Here is a 20727-nt window from a genome sequence, read left to right as displayed (position 1 = left end):
AATGTTTTTTTTTTGTGTAAATTAAATAAAATATTCTTCAAAAAGAAAGGAGGACCAAAGCACTCTTCATTTAATTGATTAAAATGCCTTTATTTGTATGGCATGGTCAATAGGTTCAATAGGTTAAAAAATCCGACGCGTTTCAGCTGCATGGCCTTCGTCAGGGATGAAATAATAGAATGTCCCCTATTGAACAGCTTTTCCAATTAGCCCTAATTAGAAGAGGGAGTGGTTACACAATTGATTGGACAACACCTAGTAAGCAATACGATACACATTAAAAAGTTAAATACTGTAGCAATGTTATCATAAAAATACAACTCCCAAACTAGAAGTATCAGAACACTTAGAAAGGTTCTAACCTTAACTGTGACTGGGAGAAGTGTCAAGAATAAGAAAGCAATATGTTCCATAGTACACTATTCCGACTCTCTTTTTAGTTTAACTGGTTAAGACGGTCCCCTTTTCTAATAGAGGCCGGAATTTGATCAATAACCATAGCCTGTAGGGAGGCAGGGTTGCCATGGTGTAGGGAGGCAGGGTTGCCATGGTGTAGGGAGGCAGGGTTGCCATGGTGTAGGGAGGCTGGGTTGCCATGGTGTAGGGAGGCAGGGTTGCCATGGTGTAGGGACTTGTCATGGGGTAGTCTTCATTACCTACCTGTATGGCGTACTTGTGTTCCGCTAAGCGGTCTTGAAGGCGTCTCTTTGTCCGTCCAATGTAGAACACCTTTCACTGTGGACATTCCAATCTATAGATGACATGAGTGGTTTTGACGTAATACTCCATTTCAGAAGCTGTGTCAATAAAATACTTTTTTCTGTGCAATATTTCTGCAATGGTTGTAATATTTACATTTAAAAGAGCCCCTGGGTTTGTGGTCCAGCCGAGTGTTTTTGAGAGTCACCCGGAAGATAACTGTGGACTAATTTGTCATTTAGGGTAGGACATCTCTTAAAAGGGTAGGACATCTCTTAAAGGGTAGGACATCTCTTAAAGGGTAGGACATCTCTTAAAGGGTAGGACATCTCTTAAAGGGTAGGACATCTCTTAAAGGGTAGGACATCTCTTAAAGATTATGACTGGTGGCTTTAGGAAAGACTTGGTGTAGTAGCGTATCACTTTGAATGATTCCCCAATTATTTTTAATGATTATTTTAATGTTCTCTGCTTCAGTGTTGTATCTTGTAACAAAATACACCCTCTCTGATGCATCACAAGGCTCTCCCCTTCGCAACAAGTTCTCTCTGTCAAGTAATCCAGCCCTTATACCTGCATCTTTCAGGACCTGAACGCTGTAGCAGTTTAAATGAACAGTGTACTTCCTGTTCTGATAGCAGTTTAAATGAATAGTGTACTTCCTGTTCTGATATCAGTTTAAATGAATAGTGTACTTCCTGTTCTGATAGTTTAAATGAATAGTGTACTTCCTGTTCTGATAGTTTAAATGAATAGTGTACTTCCTGTTCTGATATCAGTTTAAATGAATAGTGTACTTCCTGTTCTGATAGTTTAAATGAATAGTGTACTTCCTGTTCTGATATCAGTTTAAATTAATAGTGTACTTCCTGTTCTGATAGTTTAAATGAATAGTGTACTTCCTGTTCTGATATCAGTTTAAATTAATAGTGTACTTCCTGTTCTGATATCAGTTTAAATGAATAGTGTACTTCCTGTTCTGATATCAGTTTAAATGAATAGTGTACTTCCTGTTCTGATATCAGTTTAAATGAATAGTGTACTTCCTGTTCTGATATCAGTTTAAATGAATAGTGTACTTCCTGTTCTGATATCAGTTTAAATGAATAGTGTACTTCCTGTTCTGATAGTTTAAATGAATAGTGTACTTCCTGTTCTGATATCAGTTTAAATTAATAGTGTACTTCCTGTTCTGATATCAGTTTAAATGAATAGTGTACTTCCTGTTCTGATAGTTTAAATGAACAGTGTACTTCCTGTTCTGATATCAGTTTAAATTAATAGTGTACTTCCTGTTCTGATATCAGTTTAAATGAATAGTGTACTTCCTGTTCTGATAGTTTAAATGAACAGTGTACTTCCTGTTCTGATATCAGTTTAAATGAATAGTGTACTTCCTGTTCTGATATTATCACCAGTAAAGAATCAGAAAGAGACATCCTTATTTATCTATCACAGTACAAGTTATATTTTATTTAAATTCCCAGTCTGACGTAATATACTGTTAAGACATTCACATTCACAATACAGTAACAGATTATTACCCTAAACACTGTTTTGACAGCTGCGTTTCTGTGTCCTCCCTCTAAAACAGTAAACTAACAGACAATTAAACAAAAAAAGGGGCACAAATCCCTCCCTGTGTCCCTACATAGCGCTCTACAGTTGACCGGAATCCCCATTAGAAGGGAATCGGGTGCCATTGAGACAGATCGTGTTTCTACCGCACAAACAGCACAAACTGCGTTCGAAACACAATAAAAAGTCTATTATAAACTAACACATGGAAGTCTGGAACATAAATCTGACTCCGTGTCCCTTTCTTTTACTCATAAGGCTGAAGTCAACTTGTGTAAAACTAATATCAGAAATATGACTAAAATGGCCTAGACTTTCTGTGTGTGGAAGACGAGGTCTATTAAACTGCAGTGAAAAAGTCAGCCGGTACCTCTGCAAACTATTTAGTTCTAGACTAGCTGAACATGCAACACAATGATTCAGTGTGTGTGTGTATGTGCGTGTGTACACAGTGGGTCTTTCTGATCGACATCCTCTCCCCTCTGGTGGTATCAGGTTATTACGGGACACATCCAACGACCAGGAGCCCACAACCCCTCTTCCTTAGTAACAGTAATCTAGCTCCTCATTGGCCAGAACCAGCGCTGTCCGGCAGGGAATGTAGATCTGAGAGAGGGAGAGAGACAGAGAGAGACAGAGACAGAGAGAGACAGACAGAGAGAGAGAGAGACAGACAGAGAGAGGGAGAGAGAGAGAGAGACAGACAGAGAGAAAGGAGGAGAAGAAAATCATACTGTGCTGTTAGGAGCTCTGTAATACATTGTTGATCACTCAGCTAAGATTCCACAGTGGAACCGTTCCTGGGGATCACCAGAGGAAAAACGCCTGACAACCATTAACACACACACACACACACACACACACACACACACACACACACACACACACACACACACACACACACACACACACACACACACACACACACACACACACACACACACACACACACACACACACACACACACACACACACGGAAGGGGAACAGCCCACTGTCTGGGACTGAACACCTCCACACCCCCCTCTCTTTTCCATCCCCACTCTCCTCTACTCCCCATCCTCTCCACATCCCCACAGATCACATTGACCAGACTACCAGACTACGTTGGCCAGACTACCAGACTACATTGGCCAGACTACCAGACTACATTGGCCAGACTACCAGACTACGTTGGCCAGACTACCAAACTACGTTGACCAGACTACCAGACTACGTTGACCAGACTACGTTGGCCAGACTACCAGACTACGTTGACCAGACTACCAGACTACGTTGGCCAGACGACCAGACTACCAGACTACATTGGCCAGACTACCAGACTACATTGGCCAGACTACCAGACTACATTGACCAGACTACCAGACTACATTGACCAGACTACCAGACTACATTGACCAGACTACGTTGGCCAGATGACCAGACTACGTTGACCAGACTACCAGACTACATTGGCCAGACTACCAGACTACATTGACTAGACTACGTTGGCCAGACGACCAGACTACGTTGGCCAGACTACGTTGGCCAGACGACCAGACTACGTTGGCCAGACGACCAGACTACGTTGGCGAGACGACCAGACTACGTTGGCCAGACGACCAGACTACATTGGCCAGACGACCAGACTACATTGGCCAGACGACCAGACTACATTGGCCAGACGACCAGACTACATTGGCCAGACGACCAGACTACATTGGCCAGACGACCAGACTACATTGGCCAGACGACCAGACTACGTCCATGAGTAAATAAACTACCTCTACCCTCATTTCTATTGGCGAACATACAATCACAGGAGAATAAACTGGATGAGCTCCATTGGAGACGATTCCATCAACGAGACCTGAACAACTGTAATATCCTGTTTCTCAGAGTCGTGGATGAACAAGGAAATGAATAATATACATCTCGCTGGCATCGTCAGGACCGAGTGGATAAGACTAACGGGGAAGTGGTGTGTCTCTCTGTTGACAACAGCTGGTGCGTGATCTCATATTAAGGAAGTCTCAAGGTTTTGCTCACCCGAGTTAGAATACCTCATTATAAACTGTAGACAGTTTATCAAGAGAGTTTATCTATATCTATATTTTTGCAGTATTATTTCAGTAACACTTTACTTGACAGGTATTAGGACATACTGCCCGTTCCATGATCTCGCCATCACGGTTGACAACTCCCAGAGCGCCAAGAACCTTGGCGTGATCCTGGACAACACCCTGTCGTTCTCAACTAACATCAAGGCGGTGGCCCGTTCCTGTAGGTTCATGCTCTACAACATCCGCAGAGTACGACCCTGCCTCACACAGGAAGCGGCGCAGGTCCTAATCCAGGCACTTGTCATCTCCCGTCTGGATTACTGCAACTCGCTGTTGGCTGGGCTCCCTGCCTGTGCCATTAAACCCCTTCAACTCATCCAGAACGCCGCAGCCCGTCTGGTGTTCAACCTTCCCAAGTTCTCTCACGTCACCCCGCTCCTCCGTTCTCTCCACTGGCTTCCAGTTGAAGCTCGCATCCGCTACAAGACCATGGTGCTTGCCTACGGAGCTGTGAGGGGAACGGCACCTCAGTACCTCCAGGCTCTGATCAGGCCCTACACCCAAACAAGGGCACTGCGTTCATCCACCTCTGGCCTGCTCGCCTCCCTACCACTGAGGAAGTACAGCTCCCGCTCAGCCCAGTCAAAACTGTTCGCTGCCCTGGCCCCCCCAATGGTGGAACAAACTCCCTCACGACGCCAGGACAGCGGAGTCAATCACCACCTTCCGGAGACACCTGAAACCCCACCTCTTTAAGGAATACCTAGGATAGGTTAAGTAATCCCTCTCACCCCACCCCCCCTAAGTTTTAGATGCACTATTGTTAAGTGACTGTCCCACTGGATGTCATAAGGTGAATGCACCAATTTGTAAGTCGCTCTGGATAAGAGCGTCTGCTAAATGACTTAAATGTAAATGTAAATGTTATGACCATATTATAACAAGTTATAATATGCTGTCAGCTGTTAAGACACGGTGAAAGAGTGGGGTAACATCTCACAGCAAGAACTGGCAAATGTGGTGCAGTCCATGAGGAGGAGATGCACTGCAGTACTTAATGCAGCTGGTGGCCACACCAGATACTGACTGTTTATTTTGATTTTGACCCCCCTTTGTCCAGGGACACATTATTCCATTTCTGTTAGTCACATGTCTGTGGAATTTGTTCAGTTCATGTCTCAGTTGTTAAATCTTATGTTATGTTCATACAAATATTTATACATGTAAAGTTTGCTGAAAATAAACACAGTTAACATTGAGAAGTTCTGAAATACATCAAAAAGTGTGAAGACTTCTGCCTGAAGCCTTTACACGCCGCAGTGTACACGTTGGACCCCAAGTATACTGGCAAGAACATCCTGTCTGGTGCAGCGATCAACAAGGCCTATGGTGTCATCACTACTGTGTCTCGCCACCTTGGCCTGGATGAGGGCAAGGTTCTTGGCAGTCTGGCGAAGTACAAGGGCTTTGGGATGGAGATGCAATATGGCAGTGGTGCCAACATATCTCGTCAGCCACCTGGTGGATGGGACTTTGTGGATCTGAGGCTCTTTACCCTGTTGCCTCCATCATCCTCCAAATCCCACCAACATCAGCCACCTCAGAGCGCATCTGGTCCTTGTTTGGGAACACACACCCCAAAGCACGCAATATTGAGGCTTTTTGAGCCTGACAACGAGCCATCCTCAACAAGCTTGGACAGTGACAGTGAAGATGAGACCTCAGAGTCTGATGTTCAAGAGGTGGACATTGAGAAGGTGCAGGGAGAATACATGGAAGCCTGAGAGGAAGACAACCAATGCATTAGTTTCTAGACTATCATTTTATAGGTGTCGAAAAGGTTTTGGGAGATGCGATTGATCATTGGGGATTATTCAATATTCTCTTTTTTTGTGGTTCAGTGAAATCATCCCATGTGAAGAGTCAACTCATTTAAATCCCATATAATCCTGTTATATTCCCACGGGAAGTTTTAACCTCTGAATATTCCCCAACAAAAACAAAACAAAAATATACATGATCAAATACAAATCTTAGAATCAACTATTAAAGACTACCAGAACCCACTGGATGCTCCAATTACATTGAATGAACTACAGGACAAAATACAAACCCTCCAACCCAAAAAGGCCTGTGGTGTTGATGGTGTCCTCAATGAAATGATAAAATATAGAGACCACAAATTCCAATTAGCTAAACTCCAACATAATTCTTAGCTCTGGCATCCTCCCCAATATTTGGAACCAAGGACTGATCACCTCAATCCACAAAAGTGGAGACAAATTTGACCCCAATAACTACTCTGGGATATACCACAACAGCAACCTTGAGAAAATCCTCTGCATTATCATGAACAGCAGACTTGTACATTTCTTCAGTGAAAATAATGTACAGAGCAAATGTCAAATTGCCTTTTTACCAAATTACCATACGACAGACCATGTATTCAACCTGCACACCCTGATTGACAAACAAACTGATGGAAAGTGGTGTTGACAGAAACAAAAACATACAACATTAAAAAATCTATCTACACAAACAAGTGTGCGGATAAAATTGGCAACAACAAAACATTTATTTCCACAGGGCCGTGGGGTGAGACAGGGATGCAGCTTAAGCCCCACCCTATTCAACAGAGTTGAAGTCGGAAGTTCACAGACACCTTAACCAAATACATATAAACTCAGTTTTTCCACAATTCCTGACATTTAATCCTCGTAAAAGTTCCCTGTCTTAGGTCAGTTAGGATCACCACTTTATTTTAAGAATGTGAAATGTCAGAATAATAGTAGAGAGAATAATTTATTTCAGCTTTTATTTCTTTAATCACATTCCCAGTGGGTCAGAAGTTTACATACACTCAATTAGTATTTGGTAGCATTGCCTTTAAATTGTTTATCTTGGGTCAAATGTTTTGGGTTGCCTTCCACAAGCTTCCCACAATAAGTTGGGTGAATTCTGGCCCATTCCTCCTGACAGAGCTGGTGTTACTGAGTCAGGTTTGTAGGCCTCCTTGATCGCACACACTTTTTCAGGTCTGCCCACAGATTTTCTATAGGATTGAGGTCAGGGCTCTGTGATGGCCAATCCAATACCTTGACTTTGTTGTCCTTAAGCCATTTTGCCACAACTTTGGAAGTATGCTTGGGGTCATTGTCCATTTGAAAGACCCATTTGTGACCAAGCTTTAACTTCCTCACTGATGTCTTGAAATGTTGCCTCAATATATCCACATCATTTTCCTTACTCATAATGCCATCTATTTTGTGAAGTGCACCAGTCCCTCCTGCAGCAAAGCACTCCCACAACATGATGCTGCCACCCACATGCTTCACGGTTGGGATGGTGTTCTTCGGCTTGTAAGCCTCCCCCTTTTTCCTCCAAACATAACGATGGTCATTACAGCCAAACAGTTCTATTTTTGTTTCATCAGACCAGAGGACAATATGCCGAAAAGTACGATCTTTGTCCCCATGTGCAGTTGCAAACCGTAGTCTGGCTTTTTTAATGGCGGTTGTGGAGCAGTGGCTTCTTCCTTGCTGAGCAGCCTTTCAGGTTATGTCGATACAGGACTCGTTTTACTGTGGATATAGATAATTTTGTACCCGTTTCCTCCAGCATCTTCACAAGGTCCTTTGCTGTTGCTCTGGGATTGATTTGCACTTTTCACACCAAAGTACGTTCATCTCTAGGAGACAGAATGCGTCTCCTTCCTGAGATAAAACAGACTTGTGGAGGTCTACAATTCTTTTTCTGAGGTCTTGGCTAATTTATTTTAATTTTCCCATGATGTCAAGCAAGGAGGCACTGAGTTTGAAGGTAGGCCTTGAAATACATCCACAGGTACACCTCCAATTGACTCAAATGACGTCAATTAGCTTATCAGAAGCTTCTAAAGCCATGACATCATTAAAAAAAAAATCCAAGCTGTTTAAAGGCACAGTCAACTTAGTGTATGTAAACTTCTGACCCACTGGAATTGGGATACAGTGAATTATAAGTGAAATAATCTGTCTGTAAACAATTGTTGGAAAAATGACTTGTGTCATGCACAAAATGACGTCCTAACTGACTTGTTAAAACTATAGTTTGTTAACAAGATGTGTGGAGTGGTTGAAAAATGAGTTTTAATGACTCCAGCCTAAGTGAATGTAAACTTCCGACCTCAATTGAAAATGTCAACGACTTGGCGAGGGCAGTCTGCAGCACCCTACTAAAATCTGAAGACAAACGTTTACTATTTGCTGATGATCTGGTGCTTCTGTCACCAAGGAGGGCCTACAGCAGCACCTAGATCTTCTGCACAGATTCTGCCAGACCCTGACAGTAAGTCTCAGTAAGACCAAATTAATGGTGTTCCAAAAAGTCTCCAGTCTCCAGGACCACAAATACAAATTCCATCAAGATACCGTAGAGCACACAAAAAAACTGGCCTAAACATCAGCGCCACAGGTAACTCCCGAGTGGTGCAGCGGTCTAAGGCACTGCATCGCAGTGGTAGAGGCATCACTACAGTCCCTGGTTCGAATCCAGGCTGTATCACAAACCCGCTGTGATTGGGGCCCAGCATCGTTCGGGTTCGGCCATCATTGTAAATAAACATTTGTTCTTAAAGTTAAATAGTTAAATAAAGGTTAAAAAAATAAAAAATAAGCTGTGAACGATCTGAGAGACAAGGCAAGAAGGGCCTTCAAAAGGAACATAAAATTCAACATACCAATTAGTATCTGGCTAATAGTACTTGAATCAGTTATAGAAGCCATTGTCCTTTATGGTTGTGAGGTCTGGGGGCCGCTCACCAACCAAGTGTTTCACAAAATGGGACAAACATCAAATTGAAACTCTGCATGCAGAATTCTGCAAAAATATCCTCAGTGTTCAACGTAAAACACCAAATAATGCAAGCAGAGCAGAATTAGGCTGATACCCACTAATTATCAAAATCCAGAATGCCGATACCCACTAATTATCATTCCATTCCATTCAATTCACAGCCATTAAATTCTACAACCACCTAAAAGGAAGCGATTCCCAAACCTTCCATAACAAAGCCATCACCTACAGAGAGATGAACCTGGAGAAGAGTCCCCTAAGCAAGCTGGTCCTGGGGCTCTGTTCACAAACACACCCCACAGAGCCCCAGGACAGCAACACAATTAGACCCAACCAGATCATGAGAAAACAAAAAGATAATTACTTGACACATTGGAAAGAATTAACAAAAACAGAGCAAACTAGAATGCTATTTGGCCCTAAACAGAGAGTACACAGTGGCAGAATACCTGACCACTGTGACTGACCCAAACTTAAGGAAAGCTTTGACTATGTACAGACTCAGTGAGCATAGCTTTGCTATTGAGAAAGGCAGCCGTAGGCCCTAGGCTATTCTTATGGAACTTCTGTAAGTGTAAATGTAATTTATTTCACTTTGTTTATTATCTACTTCACTTGCTTTGGCAATGTTAACATGGTTCCCATGCCAATAAAGTCCCTTGAATTGAATTGAGAGAGCCAGAGCGAGAGCCAGAGAGAGAGAGAGCGAGAGAGAGAGCGAGAGCCCGAGAGAGAGAGCCAGAGCGAGAGAGAGAGCCAGAGCGAGAGAGAGCCAGAGCGAGAGAGAGCCAGAGCGAGAGAGAGCCAGAGCGAGAGAGAGCCAGAGCGAGAGAGAGCCAGAGCGAGAGAGAGAGCCAGAGAGAGAGAGCCAGAGCGAGAGCCAGAGAGAGAGAGCGAGAGCCAGAGAGAGAGAGCGAGAGAGAAAGAGAGGAGAGAATGACAGTAATTGGGAGCAGAAACTGCATATTCAGTATTAGCTACCTTTATTTTATAAGATGTGTGTGTTTGTATGTGCGTCTGCCACAACCTGCCTCTGCCAACAACATGGGTAAAAATCTCTGCACATTTTCAAAAGTGGATGAAAGCAAAGCAGAATCATACAGGGGCTGCAGAGGAACCGACTTGGACCCAACACCCACCCAGCGGTACTGTAGCCTACCTTCAAAGAGTGTGGCTGCCATTGGTCGTTCACGCCTTTAAATGGTTCCTGTTCGGTGAAGAACTCTGTGTCTGTGTCCAGTCGACCATGTCCCCCATACTGCTCAGCATCACTGTCCAGCTTGATACGATATCTGAGGGGAGTTAAGGAAGGATAGAGGGTGGGTGGGAGAGATGGAGGGAAAGATGGAGGGTGGGAGAGATGGAGGGAGGGAGAGATGGAGGGAGGGAGAGATGGAGGGAGGGAGGGAGAGATGGAGGGAGGGAGGGAGAGATGGAGGGAGGGATGGGGGGAGGGAGGGAGAGATGGAGGGTGGGAGAGATGGAGGGAGAGATGGATGGAGGGAGAGATGGAGGGTGGGAGAGATGGAGGGAGAGATGGAGGGAGAGAGGGAGAGATGGAGGTAGGGAGGGATGGGGGAGGGAGGGAGAGATGGAGGGAGGGAGGGATATAAGGATGGATGGAGGGAGGGATGGAGGGTGGGAGGGATATAAGGATGGAGTGAGGGAGAGATGGAGGGTGGGAGGGATATAAGGATGGAGTGAGGGAGAGATGGAGGGTGGGAGGGATATAATGATGGAGGGAGGGAGAGATGGAGCGAGGGAGAGATGGAGGGAGGGAGAGATGGAGCGAGGGAGAGATGGAGCGAGGGAGAGATGGAGGGAGGGAGAGATGGAGGGAGGGAGAGATGGAGCGAGGGAGAGATGGAGGGAGGGAGAGATGGAGGGAGGGAGAGATGGAGGGTGGGAGAGATGGAGGGAGAGATGGAGGGTGGGAGAGATGGAGGGAGGGAGGGAGGGAGAGATGGAGGGTGGGAGAGATGGAGGGAGAGATGGAGGGTGGGAGAGATGGAGGGAGAGATGGAGGGTGGGAGAGATGGAGGGAGAGATGGAGGGTGGGAGAGATGGAGGGAGGGAGGGAGGGAGAGATGGAGGGAGGGAGGGAGAGGGAGGGAGAGGGAGGGAGAGATGGAGGGAGGGATGGAGGGTGGGAGGGATATAAGGAAGGATGGAGGGAGGGAGAGATGGAGGGTGGGATATAGCCATCGATAAAAGACGGTACTGTGCAGTACTGTGCAGCCGTCTTCATCGACCTGGCCAAGGCTTTCGACTCTGTCAATCACCATATTCTTATCGGCAAACTCAGTAGCCTCGGTTTTTCTGATGACTGCCTTGCCTGGTTCACCAACTACTTTGCAGACAGAGTTCAGTGTGTCAAATCGGAGGGCATGCTGTCCGGTCCTCTGGCAGTCTCTATGGGGGTGCCACAGGGTTCAATTCTCGGGCCGATTCTTTTCTCTGTATATATCAATGATGTTGCTCTTGCTGTGGGTGATTCCCTGATCCACCTCTACGCAGACGACACCATTCTATATACTTTCGGCCCGTCATTGGACACTGTGCTATCTAACCTCCAAACGAGCTTCAATGCCATACAACACTCCTTCTGTGGCCTCCAACTGCTCTTAAACGCTAGTAAAACCAAATGCATGCTTTTCAACCGTTCGCTGCCTGCACCCCGACTAGCATCACCACCCTGGATGGTTCCGACCTAGAATATGTGACATCTATAAGTACCTAGCTGTCTGGCTAGACTGTAAACTCTCCTTCCAGACTCATATCAAACATCTCCAATCTAAAATCAATTCTAGAGTTGGCTTTCTATTCCGCAACAAAGCCTCCTTCACTCACGCCACCAAACTTACCCTAGTAAAACTGACTACCCTACCGATCCTCAACTTCGGCGATGTCATCTACAAAATAGCTTCCAACACTCTACTCAGCAAACTGGATGCAGTTTATCAGTGCCATCCGTTTTGTTACTAAATCACCTTATACCACCCACCACTGCGACCTGTATGCTCTAGTCGCCTGGCCCTCGCTACATATTCGTCGCCAGACCCACTGGCTCCAGGTCATCTACAAGTCCATGCTAGGTAAGGCTCCGCCTTATCTCAGTTCACTGGTCACGATGGCAACACCCACCCGTAGCACGCACTCCAGCAGGTGTATCTCACTGATCATCCCTAAAGCCAACACCTCATTTGGCCGCCTTTCGTTCCAGTTCTCTGCTGCCTGTGACTGGAACAAATTGCAAAAATCACTTAAGGTGGAGACTTTTATCTCCCTCACCAACTTCAAACATCTGCTATCTGAGCAGCTAACCGATCGCTGCAGATGTACATAGTCTATCGGTAAATAGCCCACCCAATTTTACCTACCTCATCCCCATACCGTTTTTATTTATTTACTTTTCTGCTCTTTTGCACACCAATATCTCTACCTGTACATGATCATCTGATCATTTATCACTCCAGTGTTAATCTGCAAAATTGTAATTATTTGTCTACCTCCTCATGCCTTTTGCACACAATGTATATAGACTCCCTTTTTTCTACTGTGTTATTGAGGGAGAGATGGAGGGTGGGACAGAAGGAGGGATATAAGGAGGGAGGGAGAGATGGATGGATAGGTAGGTAGGTAGGTATGGATGGATAGGTAGGGATGGATAGGTAGGGATGGATGGATAGGTAGGGATGGATGGATGGATGGATAGGTAGGGATGGATAGGTAGGGATGGATAGGTAGGGATGGATGGATAGGTAGGGATGGATAGATAGGTAGGTATGGATAGGTAGGGATGGATGGATAGGTAGGTATGGATAGGTAGGGATGGATGGATAGGTAGGGATGGATAGATAGGTAGGGATGGATGGATAGGTAGGTAGGGATGGATAGGTAGGGATGGATAGGTAGGTATGGATGGATAGGTAGGTATGGATGGATAGGTAGGGATGGATAGGTAGGGATGGATGGATAGGGATGGATGGATAGGTAGGGATGGATAGGTAGGGATGGATGGATAGGTAGGTATGGATAGATAGGGATGGATGGATGGATAGGTAGGGATGGATAGGTAGGTAGGTATGGATGGATAGGTAGGTATGGATGGATAGGTAGGGATGGATGGATAGGTAGGGATGGATGGATAGGTAGGGAGGAATGGATAGGTAGGGATGGATGGATAGGTAGGGATGGATGGATAGGTAGGGATGGATGGATAGGTAGGGATGGATGGATAGGTAGGGATGGATGGATAGGTAGGGATGGGTAGGTAGGGATGGATAGGTAGGGATGGATGGATAGGTAGGGATGGATAGGTAGAGATGGATGGATAGGTAGGGATGGATGGATAGGTAGGTATGGATAGGTAGGTATGGATGGATAGGTAGGTATGGATGGATAGGTAGGGATGGATGGATAGGTAGGTATGGATGGATAGGTAGGGATGGATGGATAGGTAGGGATGGATGGATAGGTAGGTATGGATGGATAGGTAGGGATGGATGGATAGGTAGGGATGGATAGGTAGGGATGGATAGGTAGGGATGGATAGGTAGGGATGGATGGATAGGTAGGTAGGGATGGATAGGTAGGGATGGATGGATAGGTAGGGATGGATGGATAGGTAGGGATGGATAGGTAGGGATGGATAGGTAGGGATGGATAGGTAGGGATGGATGGATAGGTAGGGATGGATAGGTAGGGATGGATGGATAGGTAGGGATGGATGGATAGGTAGGGATGGATGGATAGGTAGGGATGGATGGATAGGTAGGGATGGATGGATAGGTAGGGATGGATAGGTAGGGATGGATGGATAGGGATGGATGGATAGGTAGGGATGGATAGGTAGGGATGGATGGATAGGTAGGTATGGATGGATAGGTAGGGATGGATGGATAGGTAGGGATGGATGGATAGGTAGGGATGGATAGGTAGGGATGGATAGGTAGGGATGGATGGATAGGTAGGTATGGATGGATGGATAGGTAGGTATGGATGGATGGATAGGTAGGTATGGATGGATAGGTAGGGATGGATGGATAGGTAGGGATGGATGGATAGGTAGGGATGGATGGATAGGTAGGGATGGATAGGTAGGGATAGATAGGTAGGGATGGATAGGTAGGGATGGATAGGTAGGGATGGATGGATAGGTAGGGATGGATGGATGGATAGGTAGGTATGGATGGATAGGTAGGTATGGATGGATAGGTAGGGATGGATGGATAGGTAGGGATGGATGGATAGGTAGGTATGGATGGATGGATAGGTAGGTATGGATGGATAGGTAGGGATGGATGGATAGGTAGGGATGGATGGATAGGTAGGGATGGATAGGTAGGGATGGATAGGTAGGGATGGATGGGTAGGGATGGATAGGTAGGGATGGATGGATAGGTAGGGATGGATGGATAGGTAGGGATGGATGGATAGGTAGGGATGGATAGGTAGGGATGGATGGATAGGTAGGGATGGATAGGTAGGGATGGATGGATAGGTAGGGATGGATGGATAGGTAGGGATGGATGGATAGGTAGGTATGGATGGATAGTTAGGGATGGATGGATAGGTAGGTATGGATGGATAGGTAGGGATGGATGGATAGGTTGGGATGGATGGATAGGTAGGGATGGATGGATAGGTAGGGATGGATGGATAGGTAGGTATGGATGGATAGGTAGGGATGGATGGATAGGTAGGTATGGATGGATAGGTAGGTATGGATGGATAGGTAGGGATGGATGGATAGGTAGGTATGGATGGATAGGTAGGGATGGATAGGTAGGGATGGATGGATAGGTAGGTATGGATAGGTAGGGATGGATGGATGGATGGATAGGTAGGGATGGATGGATAGGTAGGTATGGATGGATGGGTGGATGGATAGGTATGGATGGATGGATAGGTAGGGATGGATGGATAGGTAGGTATGGATGGATGGGTGGATGGATAGGTATGGATGGATGGATAGGTAGGGATGGATGGATAGGTAGGGATGGATAGGTAGGGATGGATGGATAGGTAGGGATGGATGGATAGGTAGGGATGGATGGATAGGTAGGGATGGATGGATAGGTAGGTATGGATGGATAGGTAGGGATGGATGGATAGATAGGTAGGTATGGATGGATAGGTAGGGATGGATGGATAGGTAGGGATGGATGGATAGGTAGGGATGGATAGATGGATAGGTAGGTATGGATGGATAGGTAGGGATGGATGGATAGATAGGTAGGTATGGATGGATAGGTAGGTATGGATGGATAGGTAGGTATGGATGGATAGGTAGGGATGGATGGATAGGTAGGGATGGATGGATGGATAGGTAGGGATGGATGGATAGGTAGGGATGGATGGATAGGTAGGGATGGATGGATAGGTAGGGATGGATAGGTAGGGATGGATAGGTAGGGATGGATGGATAGGTAGGGATGGATGGATAGGTATGGATGGATAGGTATGGATGGATGGATAGGTAGGTATGGATGGATAGGTAGGGATGGATGGATAGGTAGGGATGGATGGATAGGTAGGGATGGATGGATAGGTAGGGATGGATAGGTAGGGATGGATGGATAGGTATGGATGGATAGGTAGGGATGGATGGATAGGTAGGTATGGATGGGTATGGATGGGTGGATGGATAGGTAGGTAGGTAGGTAGGTATGGATGAATGGATGGATGGATGCAGGGGTTGACAGAAAGTCATCAGCATATGACTGATTTGTTTGTCAAAATCAATGTGCAGGCCAGAAAATTACATTTATTTGAAACATTTAGGTCTATTAAAATGTGTCCAGGAACTAATGGGGATCCTTAATAAATACTAATACCTACTAATATCCCATTACACAAATGGAAATCAAATTTATCAACCCATGGAGGTCTGGATTTGGAGTCACACTCAAAATAAAAGTGCAAAACCACAGTGTGCCTTCAATTCTAAATAAATCACTGACAGTGTCACCAGCAAAGCACCATCACACCACCTCCTCCTCCTTGCTTCACGGTGGGAACCACACATGCAGAGATCATCCATTAACCTACTCTGCATCTCACAAAGACACGGCGGTTGGAACCAAAAATATTACATTTGGACTCATCAGACCAAAGGACAGATTTCCACCAGTCTATTGTTCGTTGCTCGTGTTTCTTGACCCAAGAAAGTCTCTTCTTCTTCTTGGTGTTCTTTATTAGTAGTTTCTTTGCAGCAATTCAACCATGAAGGCCTGATTCCCAGTCTCCTCTGAACAGTTGATGTTGAGATGTGTCTGTGAAGCATTTATTTGGGCTGCAATCTGAGGCTGGTAACTCTAATGAACTTATCCTCTGCAGCAGAGGTAACTCTGGGTCTTCCTTTCCTGTGGCGGTCCTCATGAGAGACAGTTAACTGTAATGAACTTGTCCTCTGCAGCAGAGGTAACTCTGGGTCTTCCTTTCCTGTGGCGGTCCTCATGAGAGCCAGTTTCATCATAGTGTTTGATGGTTTTTGCGACTGCACTTGAAGAAACTTTCAAAGTTCTTGAAATGTTCACTTGAAGAAACTTGAAAAGTGATTGAAATGTTCTGACCTTCATGTCTTAAAGTAATGATGAACTGTCATTTCTCTTTGCTTATTTGAGCTGTCCTTGCCATAATATGGACTTGGTCTTTTACCAAATAAGTCTATCTTCTGTATACCAACCCTACCTTGTCACAACACAACTGATTGGCTCAGACGCATTAAGGAAATAAATTCCACAAATTATATTTTAACAAGGCACACCTGTTAATTGAAATGCATTCCAGGTGACTACCCCATGAAGCTGGTTGAGAGAATGCTAAGAGGGTGCAAAGCTGTCATCAAGGCAAAGGGTGGCTACTTTGAAGAATCTCAAATATATATTTTCATTTATTTAACACTTTTTTGGTTACTACATGATTCCATATGTGTTATTTCATAGTGTTGATGTCTTCACTATTATTCTACAATGTAGACAATAATACAAATAAAGAAAAACCCTGGAATGAGTAGGCCTGTAAACTTTTGACTGGTACTGTATATTTCCGTGACAATTTTTTTTTTTATACGGTGTACTAATGAATGCTCTTCCAAACACAACTGTCAGTGACCAATCCTCACCACTAGGGGTCCTCAGCTGCTGCAGAGATCAAGAGATGGAGTCTGGCTTCAACACAACATGACATACCGAATACTTCCTCCTGAAGTACATTTCAAAGCAATGGATTGGGTTTAGTGGGACCATCATTTTTGTTATTACCAGTCATTTTCCTTTCAAATCAGTGAAGTGGACACTCTGGGAGAAAGGTGAGATTGTTGGCAGGTACTCTCTACTTCTCTAGATGTCAGTGACCAGTCACCACCACTAGGGGTCCTCAGTGATTTATCTACAGAAAACAGTTCAGGGAATGACTGGCTTTGATAACATTACATATATATATTTATTTTTTATTTTTATTTATTTAACCCTTTATTTAACCAGGCAAGTCAGCTAAGAACAAATTCTTATTTACGATGATGGCCTACCCCCCGGCCGACGGTGCTATGGGACTCACGGCCGGATGTGACACAGCCTGGAATCGAACCAGGGTCTGTAGTGACGCCTCTAGCACTGAGATGCAGTGCCTTAGACCACTCTGGAGCTTATAGGGAGCCCACTCCCACTCGGGAGCGCAGCGGTCTAAGGCACATACTGAATGTTGACACCGGATATGACAAGACAAAACATGCTACGCACGTGGACACGCACACGGAGGTGCTTCCCTTGCCCCTGCTCTCAACCTGCCTGGCACGTGGACACGCACATGGAGGTGCTTCCCTTGCCCCTGCTCTCAACCTGCCTGGCACGTGGACACGCACACGGAGGTGCCTCCCTTGCCCCTGCTCTCAACCTGCCTGGCACGTGGACACGCACACGGAGGTGCTTCCCTTGCCCCTGCTCTCAACCTGCCTGGCACGTGGACACGCACACGGAGGTGCTTCCCTTGCCCCTGCTCTCAACCTGCCTGGCACGTGGACACGCACACGGAGGCAATTAATGCTTCCCTTGCCCCTGCTCTCAACCTGCCTGGCACGTGGACACGCACACAGAGGCAATTAATGCTTCCCTTGCCCCAGCTCTCAACCTGCCTGGCACGTGGACACGCACACGGAGGCAATTAATGCTTCCCTTGCCCCTGCTCTCAACCTGCCTGGCACGTGGACACGCACATGGAGGTGCTTCCCTTGCCCCTGCTCTCAACCTGCCTGGCACGTGGACACGCACACGGAGGCAATTAATGCTTCCCTTGCCCCTGCTCTCAACCTGCCTGGCACGTGGACACGCACACGGAGGCAATTAATGCTTCCCTTGCCCCTGCTCTCAACCTGCCTGGCACGTGGACATGCACACGGAGGTGCTTCCCTTGCCCCTGCTCTCAACCTGCCTGGCACGTGGACACGCACACGGAGGCAATTAATGCTTCCCTTGCCCCTGCTCTCAACCTGCCTGGCACGTGGACACGCACACGGAGGTGCCTCCCTTGCCCCTGCTCTCAACCTGCCTGGCACGTGGACACGCACACGGAGGTGCTTCCCTTGCCCCTGCTCTCAACCTGCCTGGCACGTGGAAACGCACACGGAGGCAATTAATGCTTCCCTTGCCCCTGCTCTCAACCTGCCTGGCACGTGGACACGCACACGGAGGCAATTAATGCTTCCCTTGCCCCTGCTCTCAACCTGCCTGGCACGTGGACATGCACACGGAGGTGCTTCCCTTGCCCCTGCTCTCAACCTGCCTGGCTCGTAATTTAGAACAAAGATTATACCACCTCTGTCCTTTGTCACCTGCTAGGAGAGGGAGAAGGATCACACAGAGAGAGAAAAACAGATCAGAGGGAGAGAGAGAGAAAACAGATCAGAGGGAGAGAGAGAGAAAACAGATCAGAGGGAGAGAGAGAGAGAGAAAACAGATCAGAGGGAGAGAGAGAGAGAACAGATCAGATCAGAGGGAGAGATCAGAGGGAGAGAAGAGAAAACAGATCAGAGGGAGAGAGAGAAAAAAAACAGATCAGAGGGAGAGAGAGAGAGAAAACAGATCAGAGGGAGAGAGAGAGAGAGAAAACAGATCAGAGGGAGAGAGAGAGAAGAAAAACAGATCAGAGGGAGAGAGAGAGAGAGAGAAAACAGATCAGAGGGAGAGAGAGAGAGAGAAAAACAGATCAGAGGGAGAGAGAGAGAGAGAAAACAGATCAGAGGGAGAGAGAGAGAAAAACAGATCAGAGGGAGAGAGAGAGAGAAAACAGATCAGAGGGAGAGAGAGAAGAGAGAGAAAAAACAGATCAGAGGGAGAGAGAGAGAAAAACAGATCAGAGGGAGAGAGAGAGAGAAAAACAGATCAGAGGGAGAGAGAGAGAGAAAAAAAACAGATCAGAGGGAGAGAGAGAGAGAAAACAGATCAGAGGGAGAGAGAGAGAAAAAACAGATCAGAGGGAGAGAGAGAGAAAAAACAGATCAGAGGGAGAGAGAGAGAGAAAAACAGATCAGAGGGAGAGAGAGAGAGAGAAAACAGATCAGAGGGAGAGAGAGAGAAAAAACAGATCAGAGGGAGAGAGAGAGAAAAAAACAGATCAGAGGGAGAGAGAGAGAAAACAGATCAGAGGGAGAGAGAGAGAAAACAGATCAGAGGGAGAGAGAGAGAGAAAAACAGATCAGAGGGAGATCAGAGAGAGAGAAAACAGATCAGAGGGAGAGAGAGAGAGAGAAACAGATCAGAGGGAGAGAGAGAGAAAACAGATCAGAGGGAGAGAGAGAGAGAAAAAACAGATCAGAGGGAGAGAGAGAGAGAAAAACAGATCAGAGGGAGAAAACAGATCAGAGGGAGAGAGAAAAACAGATCAGAGGGAGAGAGAGAGAGAGAAAAACAGATCAGAGGGAGAGAGAGAGAGAAAACAGATCAGAGGGAGAGAGAGAGAGAAAAACAGATCAGAGGGAGAGAGAGAGAGAGAAAACAGATCAGAGGGAGAGAGAGAGAGAAAACAGATCAGAGGGAGAGAGAGAGAGAAAAACAGATCAGAGGGAGAGAGAGAGAAAACAGATCAGAGGGAGAGAGACAGATCAGAGGGAGAGAGAGAGAGAAAAACAGATCAGAGGGAGAGAGAGAGAGAAAAACAGATCAGAGGGAGAGAGAGAGAGAAAACAGATCAGAGGGAGAGAGAGAGAGAGAAAACAGATCAGAGGGAGAGAGAGAGAGAAAACAGATCAGAGGGAGAGAGAGAGAGAAAACAGATCAGAGGGAGAGAGAGAGAGAGAAAACAGATCAGAGGGAGAGAGAGAGAAAACAGATCAGAGGGAGAGAGAGAGAGAAAACAGATCAGAGGGAGAGAGAGAGAGAGAAAACAGATCAGAGGGAGAGAGAGAGAGAGAAAACAGATCAGAGGGAGAGAGAGAGAAAAACAGATCAGAGGGAGAGAGAGAGAGAAAAACAGATCAGAGGGAGAGAGAGAGAGAAAACAGATCAGAGGGAGAGAGAGAGAAAAACAGATCAGAGGGAGAGAGAGAGATCAGAGGGAGAGAGATCAGAGAGAGAAAC

At 46.0% G+C, this 20727-nt stretch overlaps 1 protein-coding gene across 1 annotated transcript in view; it reads right to left on the bottom strand.

Moving 5' to 3' along the window:
• Positions 1-2151: 2151 nt before the first annotated feature.
• gbe1a (glucan (1,4-alpha-), branching enzyme 1a) overlaps positions 2152-20727 on the bottom strand; it is a 202430-nt gene continuing 183854 nt past the window's right edge. Inside the window, exons 16-17 of the mRNA XM_046317104.1 lie at positions 10311-10443; positions 2152-2883 (exon numbers count right to left, since the gene is read on the bottom strand). Coding sequence (XP_046173060.1) covers positions 2821-2883; positions 10311-10443 — 196 coding nt within the window. The 3' untranslated portion in view covers positions 2152-2820. The remainder of the gene's footprint in view (positions 2884-10310; positions 10444-20727) is intronic.

This window comes from Oncorhynchus gorbuscha, linkage group LG20 (genome assembly GCF_021184085.1).
Source record: "Oncorhynchus gorbuscha isolate QuinsamMale2020 ecotype Even-year linkage group LG20, OgorEven_v1.0, whole genome shotgun sequence".
NCBI classification, from domain to species: domain Eukaryota; kingdom Metazoa; phylum Chordata; class Actinopteri; order Salmoniformes; family Salmonidae; genus Oncorhynchus; species Oncorhynchus gorbuscha.
This window is presented reverse-complemented; position numbering and strand designations above follow the sequence as displayed.